The following is a 15,442-nucleotide window of genomic DNA, read 5'->3' as shown; positions in this document are numbered from 1 at the left end:
GTGCCAAAGTTAAAGGATTTTTAACCTTTATGTAACGCGGCAATTTTCCAACTGAAATAATCTGCTTCTAGATACACTGCACTAAACACTGTGTCGCCTGTGTCAAGGGTACAGAGATACCTCCTGAGAATCCTTCAAATATCATGAGCAGCACCAATTCTGAGGTGTTATGATGAGGTAGGATGACTTCTCAGACAACGAGCCACTCTCCTTTCATAGCAAGAAATCAGTGGACATCTCATGAGTCTCTGGGTCTCCTCCTCCTCCTCCTCCTCCACGCTCCTCAGCTGAAGTGTGCAATTTCACACTCCAACGTCAAACAAGCTGGTCAGAAGGAGAATGTATGACCCACCCTGGCATTTGTCCTCATTTCTCTCTCAAATGTGCAAACACCATTACCCTTGGGTTATCTTAAGTGGTGTGGTGAAGATTCGCAGCCTCTCCTCTCTTCTCCTCGCCAGACACACCATCAAAACACGACAAGCAGTGGGGACTGAGCGGGGGTAAAAGACAGAGTGAGGCAGAGGGGGAAAGCGATGGAAATGGAGCAGATGTTTGTGTGGCTGTTGATTTGTGGCCTGATAAGGGTGCTACAGAGGCAGCTGGAATTGATGGCTTGTTAGTGAGGACGGGCCCCTCTGTGAGATGTTTTCAAAATGATTGATTTACAATAAAGTGGCTCCGGGTGTGTGCATGCAGGCAGAACTGATGCAGATCGATCCCACTGAAATTGATTGATCAGCCATTTAGCCTGGCAGTGTGTTTACCAAACGAAACCGAGCGGGACTCTCCTTTAGGCTTCTCTCCCCCCATAAAGCAAAGGAGAAATGCCACCTCTGGGCCTGTCTCATTGCTCTGGCGGTGGCAGCAAAAACAAGCCATATCAGAATATGAACCATAAAAATGTAATCATACAGTGAGAAATACTGGCATAAACGTTTACGATTGTGTACTTTATTCTGCTATCAACGTGTCCTTCTGTGACTTGGAGATACTATGCCTTTAAAAATAATGACTTACCAGCTCTATGCAGGGAAATACTGTTTGGCTTATCACGGTGTCACATTGAGACTTTCAGGGGGAGGCATAGAAATAACTAATAACAGTAGATTTCAGTAAACAAGCAGCTTGTTCTCACCCATACTTAAAGCTGACACCACAACAACCTTCACCTGTTTTAGTATAGCTGAGATGACTATCATACATAATGTAGAATAGTCATCAGGTGTTGAAGTGCCTCGTCTGTGGACAGTGTCTTTAGCAATTTTTCCAAACAGTGTACACAAGGGTCTCCATGTACATTTTTTAAATAGTTGTACAGATGGATAAAGCACAAGGACAATATTTACCATATGACCTCTGTGACTTCTGCTCACTTCCTCCCTGCCAAAACAAACCTCTCTACCACTCTGCTAAGGACTTAAATCACCTGTCCTCAGACACCTCATCCTGTTATTTGGATAATTGCCAACAAGAGCAAGCTTTTCCATTCTCACGACAGCATGCAGTGGCCCCATCATGTTCCTTATTAACAATTTTACACACTTGGTCGCAGCGAGAGGGTGTCAGAATGCCAATAATATTTACCGTCTGCTGTGCGGGCTATTCAGGGGAGGCTGAGTGTTTCTGATTGCCCTGACAGAGGCTGACAGCAGCCTGAACCTGAGATCCCTGCAAATCGACTCACCAGAGTGTCCTCTTCTTCTTAAGGCAGCAGGGTGCGCCTGTGGCCGCGAACCAGGTGATGGAGCACCACACCGTTCATGTGCTACTGGCTGAACACAAACAAAGGCAATCTTTCCCTTCATCTTTAAACCATGCACTGGCTGATAGAAGATCATAATTCATACAAGAAATCCATGGCGCTAAACCTTAGGCTTGACATCAGATCAGGGAGGAACATCATATAAAAATGTCAGATTTTAAAAACAGATCTTTTTTAGAAGCTTAAAAATGATCTCATAGACATGTTTTGCTTCTTCATTTTACCGTTGAGAATAAATTGTCCGTTTTAGATGTCATTGTGGTACATCAATGAGCTGCAGCGTTTCAAATAATTTTCCAAAAGAGCTGGAAGGCAGTTAAATGAAATGGCTATCTTGGGATTATTTAGCCTTCTTAATCAATCCATCCAGTCTGTAATGATTTTCATAACATTGACGTGAAAGATGTTGACACCAATTATAGCGTTCCCCTTTGACCCCTGACATATTTTGACTGGAAGTGTTAAACATCACATTCAAGCACAAGCATGTGCACACACACATCTGGTCACACTGCATCACCTCAAACATATCAATATCAATGTGTGTGTAAGAGACAGTGTGTTTGTGTGTGTGTGTGACAGAGACAGATAGAGACAGAGGGAGAAAAAGAGAGATCCAAAGACTTAGCCCTGTCCCAATTCAGCCGTGATAATAGTTTCCATGACGATGAGGCATGCTCAGCGCATCAGTTGTGGCCCAGATAAACAGTGATCCTTTACGAAAACAAGAAGGTCATTACAGCAGCTTGTCAAATCAATGCCCAGTGTGTCCAAGTTGATTAAGACATCTCCCCTCAGCTCTGACACCCCGTCAATAGCAGCAGGCGCACAATGCAGTGGCGGGTGGGGGGATGGTGATGTCTGTGGCGGAGGATTTGTGTGTGTGTGTGCGTGTGTTGGAGGGTGGAGGGGAGGAGGGTGAGGGGGGGGGGGTCCTCCCGCTTTTTCACTTGTTCTGCACGCACACATACACACCTACGCAAACACACGCACAGTACTCAGATGATTGGAGTGAAATACCCATCAGTCAGGGAGCCGAGGTGGACTAATGATTCCCTGTGCTGCCTATTAGAACTACATGACAACTCAATCCTGCTCATGGAAAGAGAAATGGAGGAGAGAGGAGGGTGGGATGGGAGGGGGGCAGGCAAGGAGGGGTGAATGAAGAGACAGAAGAGGGAAGGAAGAAAAGAAAAAGTGACCTTGTAGCAGCATCATTTGAGGCTGAATTAAATTGGCAAGAGCAGCTAATCTTTACCTGGGGGCGATTAACAGAATTAAAGGAGAACAACAAAGGCACAGAGGTTGACTTTTCTCTTTTTTTCTGCCTGCCACTGCCATTTGTAATTTGTGTTGAATGTTCTCTTCGGGAAAAGTTGGTGAATCTTCCTCTCTAAGCTCATTGCTGATGGTTGGATTTTCTATCTGACAAACAATTGCAGACTCCTCAATTTGTGGAAGGCTGTCATTGTAAGTGGAGGTTTTTCATGAAATCAAGATAATGTTCTCAAATCAGGCAGCTTGGGTGCCATGGTACAAATGACCATTATGATATTACTCTAAATACTCAGACATTTGTATTTCATTATTGTTCAAAAACAGAAGATTTAGCTCTGCCATCTTCAAACTTATCTACCATTTTTTTTCATGGAAATATAGTGTTACAGTTTTCCCTAATTTCTGAAATAAATCACTGCTATTAACAAGAAGTGAATTACTTCAAGTTTAGCCTCTGCACAGTCTCATAGCCCCTCTCTTCTCACAGGCTAATCAATATGTTTGGAGAGACAGACAAGGTTAGGCCTATCAGCCTGTGTGAGAGAGGAAAAAAAAAACATTGCTAATACCCAAATGTGAGGGTTCACGGCTGAACTTTACCCACACATAGAAGAGAAGTAGCAAAACAACCAATAAACCTTTAGCTCAGGGACATTCAAACTAACTCTAGTGAGCAGATCAATATTTTGTGCTATTGGCATTAAATCACCATATGCATATTTGAAATGGTGAATGATTTGTATAGTTTGTTGTGAGAACAACTCTCGTGCTACTCTGAAGGAGCCTGATACTTAACTTCTAGAGCAGAAATTATTGTCCACATACAAAAACAAAAAACTTGAAACGTGTACATTTTTACCGTCAGATTTTGCAAAGACATTCTTGGTCCTCAGAGGCTGAATCCTCCTAATCCGTGACCACTTAGTGATCCCCTCACTTTTTCCTCTTGCGTCATCATGAGGCTGATGTTTGTCCATTCTTGGGTTTATAACCACATCCCTGCAAAACTAATGACATTCAAGTCAATCAGCAAATGTTAGCATGCTAACACACAAACTAAGACAGTGAACATAGTTAACATTGCCATTTTGAGCATGCTAATTGAGATTGTTGACCTTAGCATTTAGCTCATAGCAACTGCGCTGAGATGCTAGCATGGCAGTAGCAATAGACCCTATACAATTTTACAATTCTTAACGTATTAACAATTCTATTAGTTTGCTAACATCATTGCCTTTCGCGTACTTCTAATTTTTTATTCGCTTCACATGTAGCCATATTTACAAGACTTCTTTATTTTTGTTTAATGTGATGGTCGTTGGGTTCAGTGTCTCCCTTTAGGCTATAGTTGAAGAAAGAACAGGGATAATTATGTGCTTTTCATCAGTTTCACATATTACATACAGCTACACATTGCTACACTACAGGAGACAAATGAAAGTCAGTAAGCTCCCTTTAAATGCTACACATAGAAAGAGAGCAAAACATACTTAAAACATGAGCTCCCTACAACTGACCACCAATATTACTTCCATAAAAGCAAGATCGGCTGCAGTAAATTGCCGCTCACATGCCATCCTTGAATCATGTTGCTAACTGCAGCATTCATGATTCAAGGATTTCATTTGTGCTAAGCTATACCCTGGGGAGGTGGGCTGGATCTCCATGTCTTTAAGAATGGCCTCAGAACAGATCTCCCTCACCTTTTCCTCACCATTAGTCACTGCCGCGTGTCAAAAATCGACTGCTTCTGTATGTCACTGTCATCGGCCAAGGCCAAGTCGAGCCATTTGAGAGGCTGCCCTCCAGAGGACCCCAGAGATAGGATGAGAGCGCCGCAGGAAATACCACAAAGTCTGACACGCAACACAACACACTCCTCCCTCAGGTCACACCACTGCGGGGCCCATAATGTGTGTATTCATATGAAATGTATGACTATTGCTTACAGTTCAAAGACATTCATGGGAATTATTCTCTTCTGTTTTTGAGTGGGGAGTGTTATTTCTGCACCCACCGAGCTTCCCATGGTGATCCAGATCCAGTTGCACAAAAGAATGTGATATCATTGGTACTGAAGATGCACATCACTTGGCTCCGTGTACAGTACTTTATTATAATGTGCCTCACTGGAGTAATACAGAATTGCCCATGTGAGAAAATCATCCATCTCTCCTGAGGGCTTTTTCTGGTCCTTGTTCATGTCCAGTTGTCAGATAAACAAACACACACACACACACACACACACACACACACACACACACACACACACACACACACACACACACACACATGCACACACAATCAGCATCTCCACCCTCAGGACCTGGAAAAAAGTAGTAAATGCCAATATTTCCAGGAATTTCCTTTGAAATGTTTGATTGTTCAAGTCAAGCATGTAAAATCAATGGCTGATGCTTTGTGTCATGTTAAGTATAGCTGTAGGGCCCTAGGGTGTGAACATTAAAATGCAAACATTACATGCCCTCTGCCATACCATTCTGTATAATTACTGTATGTTCTCTGCCAAATGAATGTGGTTGCTGTTTTAATGATGTAGCTGAAGCAATAAGAGAGAAAGTGTCTGTTTTAATATTCATCTGATAACAAGCAGCCATTGTAAAGTATTGTATTTTACATGTTTCTTATGTGCTATTAAAAGAATATTTAGAGAAAGTGATTTCAAATCAGGAACAAAGTCAAAATCTCACTCCAAAATTGCATCAAACAATGTTTCACTTCAAAAACAAAAACAAAACAAAAACGTGTTGCATTGTTGTCGTACAATATTTAGCACTGACACTGACAATAATTAATATTCATGAGGCTGCGACTTTGCAGCCCCTCAGGATGGTTAAATTAATTATGCTAACAGGGTCATTTAACTGCTTTATTCAAAGCAAGCAATTCTCGTGCAATAAATGACACAATAATTACGCACACAATCTAACAAGAGGACAGTGACAAGTGGAGGAGTGACACACTCATCTCCATAAAGTACAAAGAACACATTTACACGCACGCACACACACAACAAACAAAAAAAAAAGAAAAAAAGAAGTAAAATCCGTACCAGCAAGATGAAAGAATAACAAAAACTATCTAACGGTTCTACATCCGCTGCAGCTTTGCTCCTTATGAGTAGTAAATATGATTTGTTACCACGTGTTATTATTTAGCGTTATTCATCTTCTCTGTCAGTGCACACAGAGGGGTAATAGAAATGCCAGCAAGGTGGCTGATTTACTTAGTAAAATTTTCATCTCAAGGCTTGCAAGGCATGATTGGAGTCTGAGAGTAACGGGAAATCATGCATTATGTAGGCGAATCTGACACGACCTTGAGACTTCTCAGCACAGACCATATATTACCATCAGAGCGACCTTCCCATCCCGAAGATACATCTGATGTGTTTAAGGCTGTTTTACAATGCATTAGGAGGGCTTTACATGTGCTGAGCTCACTTTATTTGCTCATACATTTCACAGGAAGAGTTTAGTGTCAGGCTGATGGGGACCATTCACAGTGACTGAGTCACTTGTCGAGACAAATGAGCCCGTGAAAACAGGCAGAGGCGGTGGATAATAAGCATTTCAAAGCAAATTCCCCACTTTTCACTTTTTGTTTCCCTCCACCATAGAGCACATTTCCTATTCAGTGAACCCTTGCCGATTCCAGCTCATCATGTATTCTCACCTGCCGCGATTGATTGACCTGCATCTTGAAGACGGAGAATGGATGTAATTTTTCCCACCAAGTGATGGGGGGTCAGGATCAATATTCTCACTGTTGGTTAAGCTTTTGCAACCTTTAGAATATCATCTCCAATCGATCTCTCTCACATAATTGTCCGCATTTTCAAATCAAGTTTTTTTTTCTGTCTTTTGTGCATGCCAATGACATTTGAAATGCCTCACGGTCTTGCTATATGACCCGATGAAATACCCAAGGTAAAGGGCACAAAACAGATTCATTAGCATGTTATATTTATTGTCCATGCCTCCTACTTTCTACTTTTCACCCCTGTGCTATAAACATGTGGTGTGAGTGAGGCCATGTTGTATTTCCATATAAAAAGCTTTTAATTACGGGGTGGGGGGGGGGTGAAGACGGTTGTTCCTCCTATCAGAGGAAATGATAAGGGAGTACCAGGCCCTGTGAAAGAACAGAGTCCATTTTGATGTAATTGGCAGTGGAATTATTTATGACATTAATTGCCACATTATCGACTGGCTGTCAGCTCCTGTGTCAGTCTGTCCATCTTTCTTAGCAGAAAGAGCCAGCTCAGCCTGCTGCCCACTGACAAGCTAATTACTACAGCACAACCCTGAATGACAAATGTTACTCATCTAAGACCGGGTCCGGAAATAAGGGCCACTCCCCCCCTTTCAGCTTCTCTGGATGGAGCGAGACAGCAGTGTGCTGCCAAATGTCTTCAGGTGCAGGAGTGAAACAGTTTGCTTGTCAGAGAGACAGAGAGAGAGAGGTGGGGGGTGGGGGTGGGGTTGAGAGCCAGGGGGACAGTTAAATCTAAATCTCAACCCATCCTGTTTGCTGCTCTGCTATCAGTGGCCAGTTGTCACTCATAAAGACAAGTCCTTTTTTTCTCCTTCTGCCGTCTTGTAAATTTGCATTAGCTCGTGCCAATCAGTCATCAGGCTGTGGGCTGATGTGTAGTGACGAGGCGATTGGTCCTTAGCTCTTCTGACAGTGAGTCACACACTAGTGTGCCTTTTGGGGAGGTGAATTGTGCTGTGCCACCAATGTAATATAGAACTCAGAGATTATACAATATGTAAATATTAATTTAACATACCCCAAAATATGAAATTATTGCTATATTGGATCACAATTACAGAACAAAATTACAAATACATTTACACGGTAGACTTTTTTCAGTGTAGTCAGTGTACTTTATCAATGTGAGCTAACAAGAAAAAACAAGGCAATTTACTTTTAATATTTGCAAACACAACAGCCACTTATTTTTTCCGGAGATATTGTTAGAGCTGTTTCACCATAATTTTTTAAATTCTCATTTAATTTCCTTTTTGTATTGCATTGTTGTATCCATCAGGAGCATGCTAAAAAAATCAAGCATATTTAACATTTCAAATCTCCTAATTTTCTTTTAACAATAACATATATACTATATAAGTTCTGTCCCTCGTCCAATGTGAATGCATTACACTCTCAAAACCTGATTATTATTAGTATGCAATATAAAGTCAAATTGAAATTTACACTTTCACAAAATGCAGGTTTCAGATGGTTGCTATTTGGTTTTATTGTGTTTACACTGTCACAGTCACAATTCATCTCTGAGATACTAAAACATATTAAAAGAAAGAGCAAAAATTCAACCACAGATACTGTGCACAGACATCCAGCTGTGGTTCACATAAGCACAGATACACAATGACAATATGTAGGTACAGTTAGAGTTATACCTTATTTTGAGCGCGGACACACACGTACTCACGCACGCACGCAAACACACACGGTGGTTAGCAGAGCAGCCTGCAGGGCTACTATGGCAGAATGTCACTGATCTGCACTGATGAAGTGGCGTGCCATTTGTTCAGCCAGGAAGTTCCCAAGGAGCAGCAGTAGTGACAGAGATGAGGGTCAAGGAGTGCATCGCCTACAGGTAGATCTGTGGATCATACCTTAATTAATCTACTGTCCGTGATGCCAGGCATCCCATTCATCCCCTCGCATACACAAAGGCGCATGTCAAGCATATGTCAACCCGCTCTGGCACTCTCCGCCCATCCCATAATGCAGTTTGTGTTGGTGTGGCAGCTCGGGATGCGTCCCTGACGAGGATAGGAAGTGACACACACCAAACTCGGTGTGTCCCCCAGCCAGCTCCGGTGGCTCGGGGCCTGTCAATTCCAGCTCCGTCAGTGGCACTGGCTCAATGGCAGTGCCTGTGACACATGTCACAAAGTTTTAAATGTCTGCTCTTTTCAGCAGGATGGCTGGGCGCACGCCGCAGCCAGGGGAAGGATGACATTTTGTGTCGTGCGGGGGGGAACTTGTTGTGGCTCCCCTCTTCCTGCCTCCTCCGGCTGTCAGCCTCAGTTTCCTCTGAGCATATCAAAACACAGACAAATAAACCTTGTCATTTTGAAACGCCGGCACTAGTGACCAGGCTCCTGAACGGCATGTCAGCTGGAATATGGTCACACAGTTCTGTAGGAAGTGGTGTACGAGCACATGCAAGCAAGCACGCATAATCTCACATGCACGAGAGGCTGGTAAACCAGCACAAATGTTTAAGCTAATAGAAATAAGAAATAAACAGATACAGACGCAGTGAACAAACATTGCATGAGGCTATCTCTGACCTTTCCTTCATGTTTGTGGATGATTGACGCACTAGACTGAAGCTCATCATCATGGTTTCTTTCAAAGCCTCTCCTCGCTATCTCATCAGCTACTCCACCTCTAAAGAAGTAATCTCTGCACCTCGTGACTTGACGTGAGGTTTGCCAGTCAGAAACATCTCTCTCAACCTTCTTTGCGGTTGTAATGATGAGCAACTCAGGGCTATTCAAATATTGATTGGCTCTATACGATTTATACTGGAAAAAATATTAATGTGATGGACATTAGATCATTAGGAAACTGAACTGTGGTGACAGAAGGAATTAATGTAAAAGCACCACAATAAGCTCTACATCAATTTGACAGGAGACTCATGTTAAGTTAAACCCATTTAATCACTTGAAGACATCCAGCTAATACAATTTCACATCAGATCAGCAGGAATTACATCATTCATTCATCTCAAAATTTCAGATTGAAAACTTGCCTGGAGAAATATAAAATAAGATCTTAAAATATGGCAGCACTTTACCTTAGGTTGTTGAAAAGTATTACAAACCATCATAAACACAGTCACTGTAAAACCATGATAATTATAAATGTTTTATAAAATGTAAACACCTAAAAAAAACTGCATTTGAACACATTTAGGGCAACTGTATGGTCAATATTCCTTTTAATGCATTTTTGAAGATTCTGTTATATAGTTTCACAATTTATCACCATGCAATGCGAATAATAAAGGGAATATTTCAGCATAAAGTAGTTAACTGGCTGAAGACAGTGGGACAGGTGCAATAACATAAGTTAATGGCACCATAATACATAATGACATACCTGAAATACACACTTGGTTACAACCCTGATATTCATTCAGGCAGATATTGGAATGATTTTGCTGCATTGTGTCAAAGTGCATTTGACACAGCTTTTCAAGTGCTAATACATGGTAATACAATACATGTGCTAATATATACTTGCATCGCAAACTGACCAAACCATTGCTCAAATATCAGATATATGTCTGACTTTTGAGAACAATTCCTCTTTCTCTTATCAGATAAAACAAATTCAATAAAATTCATTCAAATAAAAGACGGAAAAGTAAACAAAACAAGACTGATCATGCCTCAAGTTCAGACTGAAATGTGTTTAACCAGGCTGTATAAACCTTGGTCTGTCAAAGTCTTTACAATGTCTTAATGTCTTAAACAGCAGTAATGTGTGTGTGTGTGTGTGTGTGTGTGTGTGGGTGTGTGTGTCTGCAAAAGAGAGAGAAAAAGTGGGAGAGAGAGAGAGAGAGAGAGAGAGATGAGTCCGTGTCAGGCCCCAGGTGTGTGACCGTCACCCCTTTCACCCTTGATTAGTGGTGGTAGTGGACGGGTGATCCATCATGGTTGTCAAAGAAAAGGATGCAATTGGCTGGGTCTGTTTGTCACTGACTGTGTGTAAGAGAACAAGAGAGAAAGAGAGAGAGAGAGAGAGAGAGAGGGAGGCTGTCCTTTTGCGTATGTGTGTGGGTCTGAAGTTGTGTGGTTGCTGATGCTTAGAGGCAATCATGTCAGTGGGAGTGTCATCTCTGACTCTGACTCTGAGCTGGAAGCAGGGAGGCAGAAGCAGGGAGGCAGAAGCAGCTCAGCAGAGGAGGCCATAACTATGGGGCTGGAATATGATCTTTGGAAGGGAAAAAAAAAACCATTCTCCATACATAAGCACGACAACATCTTTTGATAAAGTTTAAATCTCTTTCCAGTGGGAGATCAGGTGACTCAAATGTTACCAGTGCTTTTAATAAATAAGAGATTGGTGTGATCATCTTTCCTTGGTAACACTCATTGTCCTTCATGTCCCTCTCTACGCCTGATCAGCTGTCCGTCAGAGTTGGTCGTTTCGGATGAATCTGTTGCCTTCTGAGTGCTTGCCATAGTAGATGTAGCGGCACTTGGCGAATACCCCTAAAAACATAATGAGAGAAAGTCAGGTAAAATGTGGGTTACAGTCAAAGTTTTCCAAAAAAAAAAAGAGAGAACATTTATCATCAAAAATTGAGAAAGAGCTGGATTTATACTTTCTCTTGGAATATTTCACTGCCAGACAGATGGACTCCCATCTTGGAATTCATCATTCAATAATGTCTCAATGATAAAAATTTCAGCCATATTCACATATATAATTGCAGTGCTTGAGTTATAGATGAGCACAAGTGGTTCCCAACCTGTGGGACAAGACCCAGACTAACCTAAAACCCTGCAGAGTCATCAAAGCTTATTTTATATAAAGCATTATAGACAGTATAGGATAGAAACTAGTTACAATATAGCCAAAATCCTCCACTACACACCAGGTCTAATAATGGCTGCATCTTAAGTAAGACTGCAGGAGAAGACCATAAACGGATGTAAAAAGAACGAGTCAAAACAAGGCTTAACATTTTATGAGGTAGTAAATGCATTCAATGTGTTTATTGGACCTTAAGGACACGGATGATAAGTTTTAGTGAGAAACACTGAATGTAAACAAAACCTTGTTTGTTTACTGTCGTGCAAAAACTCCACAGGGTAGCTTTTAAATGGCAGCACTGAGCTGGGTCTGGGTCTGCTTCTTGTAGGGGGATGAGAAGTGTTGCTGGGAAGGATGAGCATCTTGTTTCACAGAGAGACCAGTGTGGCCTCGGGGCAAAGTCCTGACAGTAACAAGCTCACAGCCACCCACGTAAACTCACACAGACACATACCGAACCATCACAGCAAGCAATTATTCAACTATCAGCAGGCAGGGGTGTGGTATGTCCATGTGTACTCGTGTATGTGCATGTAATAGGCTAAAAAAAACCCACTAGATAGTACTGATGAATTTTGGTGTTGAGAACTCGCTACTGTGTGCCATTTATGCAACATCTTGCCATGGTGCCGCTGTTTCAATCAGGTTTCGTTTGATTTGCCTCCTGAAAAAGCCTGATCGAAAGCAGCTTGAGGCTTTGAAGAGGACTCTGTCTCTTATTAGACCAGTAAATGAGGGGAAACAAAGTCCAAATAGAATATTCTCCTCCTGATTTCAATTGAGATTAAACTGGTGAAAATAGTCATACTAGCCAAGAAAGTAAACTGGAAGTCAGTAAAAGTCCATATGCTGTTACAGTTCATCACAACAATACCAAATATGTTCAATAAGTCTATCAAAGCAGTTTATATATGTCTTGTATCTATCTTAAAGGATGAACAGTGTAAGTTCTGCAAAGGTAAGCACTTGGAATTACATTAACAGAAATCTTTAACCAGAACTGTGGTTAGAAGAAGAATCCACATGCCATCTATGCACCTTCATCTGTGAGGATGAATCCAAGATGGCCAGCAGTGCTCTCTTGTTGTAATGAGAGGTGCTGCCGTACAGGGAAGAAGGCTGCCCAGAGCTCTGTGGCTGGTCTGCTCTGACTCTGATGTCACAGCGCTCCCACTGCCACTTGATGAATGTGGCAGGTTGTGGCTAGGTGTCACCTCTCGCCAAATGAGGCAAGGACAAGTGGCATTAGTGCTGTCAATGATCCTCTGACAGGAGAATAGATACAGCTTTCACCAGGCTTTTTAAATAGACATCAAGTGCATTATAGGAGGAGGGGGGCCCAGGCTAGAGACAGGGCAGGAGAGGAGAGACTTATGGGAGAGGCGTCGTGGCAGAGGGATGAGGGGTGCTCCAAGCGCTAAGTCCAATCACATAATCCAAAGAGACATTGTCAAGGGCGGGGAGAGAATGGCAACTAAGTGACAGAAAGCAGAGACGGGGACAGAGATACTGGTGCCATATTAGTGCCAAGCATATTCTGATGCCACCCTCAATTCTAACCAAACCTGACACATCGCTCTCTTTACCCCACTCTCCCTGACTCTTCAAAGTAGGCTCTACCAAGTCACACATACGCGCACACACACATACACACTCATGCACATATACAGTACGAAGACATACACACAAACACACACCAGTCCCTTGCAGCAGTAGTGGGTGTTCTGTCAGGCGGAGGAGCAGTACAGCAGCAGCAGCAGCAGCAGCAGCAGCCCACAGGCCCGAGGACAAGCTCAGTCAATCTAAATCTGGACTTTGTAGTGGAGCAGTGCTCATTTCCCCTCATAGCCCAGCTACTTGAGGTGATCCAAACACTGAAGTGTGAGGAGCTGTCACCTCCAATAAAATCTGGGACCAGCTCCATGCCTGCCTGCTCCTCCGGTGTGTGAGGGGTACATATACGTATGTTAGTGTATGTGTGTGTGTGTGTGTGTGTGTGCTTCGCTGACAGTGAGGAAGTTGGGGCAGGGGGTGGAGGATGGGTGGAGGAGGGGTGGTGGTGGTGGTGGTGGTGGTGGTGGTGGGGTGAATTCCAGCTGCCATGATTTGCCTGGGGGATATAGGTGCCACGGCTGGAGACTGGGCTTGACACCACAGGACTCAGGGTGTCTCACAACGCTCTGATCACATGGGTGCTGAGGCCTTTCACATATTCACAGCTTACCCGGTGAGAAACTCACTCTCTCCAGGAGTGGGGCCCTTAAAGAGATTACCCATTGAGGTACCAGAACCAAGGCTCCTATAAGACATTACCTAGAGGGGATATATTTGTAGGTTGCAACCAAAGCCTTTCAGAGATAACCTTCACAGATGAAGGAACTGAAGCTAAAGGCCCCCCAAGCCTTCACACTCTGCTGATCTCGTCACTAGCCCGTGGGGATTGAGAAGGATTGGAAGGAGCACATTCTGTGATCCTCCAGCACCAATCAGAAAGCTCTGGACGATGTGTGACCTGTGACTCTCCAGCAGCGCTTAAAAAAAAAAAAAAAGCTACAGCTGTGATCGAGGGAGTAGAGGAAGACTAAATTAAGGGGAAGAGTAGAACAAAGAACGATGATGAGGTCTGTTTCCCAGGGGGAGGAAGAGTGTATCAATGTGTCCCTTAATTTTCTGGCTGAACCTCTGGCTACACTTCAGCAGTGTTTTTTTATGCATAAACACATTCCAGTATGCTGCCTTCCCTTCACAGCGAGAGCTTGCGCTTATTACGGGAGAAGCCAGGAGAAAGATGGGGTGGTTGGAGACAGAGAAGGGAATAACTAAGCCAAACTCACTCTTACATAACGCGCTCTCAGGGCAAGCTCACACCTGTGGGGTTCCACCTGATGAACTGATACTTCATGACAAGTGGTTCTGTGGCAAACCCAGTAGTCTACAATATCCTCTGTGTATCCTAAGCCATGGATGAGCACTCCTGAATCAACACCCACACGCTCAACCATATACACATTATCACAAACCCATACACACTTTGATGTCAAGCACACAAACACAGCGCACAGTAAGAACAGTGGGAGCAGCCATTGAAGTGACAGATTGGCAAAGTGATGTGGAGGCTAATGCTTCCATCATGCCCTGGTGGAGGAACAATCAGGCCTTTGTTCTGCAGATGTCACGCGGCACCTTGTTGTTTTTAAGGGGAGTAGCTAAGCCCCTTGTCTTTATTAAAAGGCTGTGCAGTCGGTAGCTTGCATCTTCCTCTTGGTGAGTGCGTCAGTGTAGGTTCATCGTCAGACAGTCTGGTCGTTTCAGAGCTGATTACCCAAAGCATGTGTCCTCTCTACGGGGGCTTGATGGGCCATTCTGCCACTGTGCTTACTGTGAGTAAGCTAGCTGTACAGAGCCTCCTATGTACAGTGCTCCAATATCAAATCAACACATATAGTAACAAAGGTTTTTTTTTTCACTTGTGAATATATTTTGGTATTTCTCCATATCAAGTATTGCCTTGTTGTACAAATGACCATAATACATAAACAGAGGTTTACAAGTGCTGTTGATCAATACAGTATCAGTCACTCAGCAGTTCTGCAGATTTCAAGGTGCCTGGCTGCAGCCGTTCAGCTCATGATCTTTTTTCTGGTGGACAAACTCAAAGACATTCAAATTCGTGAAGAAACGCTGCTTCTTTTTTGAAGAAACACTGCTCCTTGAACTGCCAGATTTATATCTGCTAAAAATGTGTTTCCACTGGATACTTTGTGATTCAATTTTCAAGGGCACTTA

The 15,442-nt window shown here is 42.9% G+C and overlaps 1 protein-coding gene across 2 annotated transcripts in view; it reads right to left on the bottom strand.

The window, feature by feature from the left end:
- Nucleotides 1-9,752: 9,752 nt before the first annotated feature.
- lrmda (leucine rich melanocyte differentiation associated) overlaps nt 9,753-15,442 on the bottom strand; it is a 198,288-nt gene continuing 192,598 nt past the window's right edge. For both annotated transcript variants that reach the window (XM_071480448.1, XM_071480447.1), the window contains one exon: nt 9,753-11,331. In XM_071480448.1, the coding sequence (XP_071336549.1) occupies nt 11,209-11,331 (123 nt within the window). In that variant the 3' untranslated portion in view covers nt 9,753-11,208. The remainder of the gene's footprint in view (nt 11,332-15,442) is intronic.

Source organism: Trachinotus anak, unplaced genomic scaffold (assembly GCF_046630095.1).
Source record: "Trachinotus anak isolate AG129_WGS33_773 ecotype Australia unplaced genomic scaffold, CSIRO_AGI_Tana_v1 ptg000007l, whole genome shotgun sequence".
In the NCBI taxonomy this organism is placed as follows: Eukaryota; Metazoa; Chordata; class Actinopteri; order Carangiformes; family Carangidae; genus Trachinotus; species Trachinotus anak.
The sequence above is the reverse complement of the archived record's forward strand: the minus strand, read 5'-3'. Positions and strand labels throughout refer to the sequence as shown.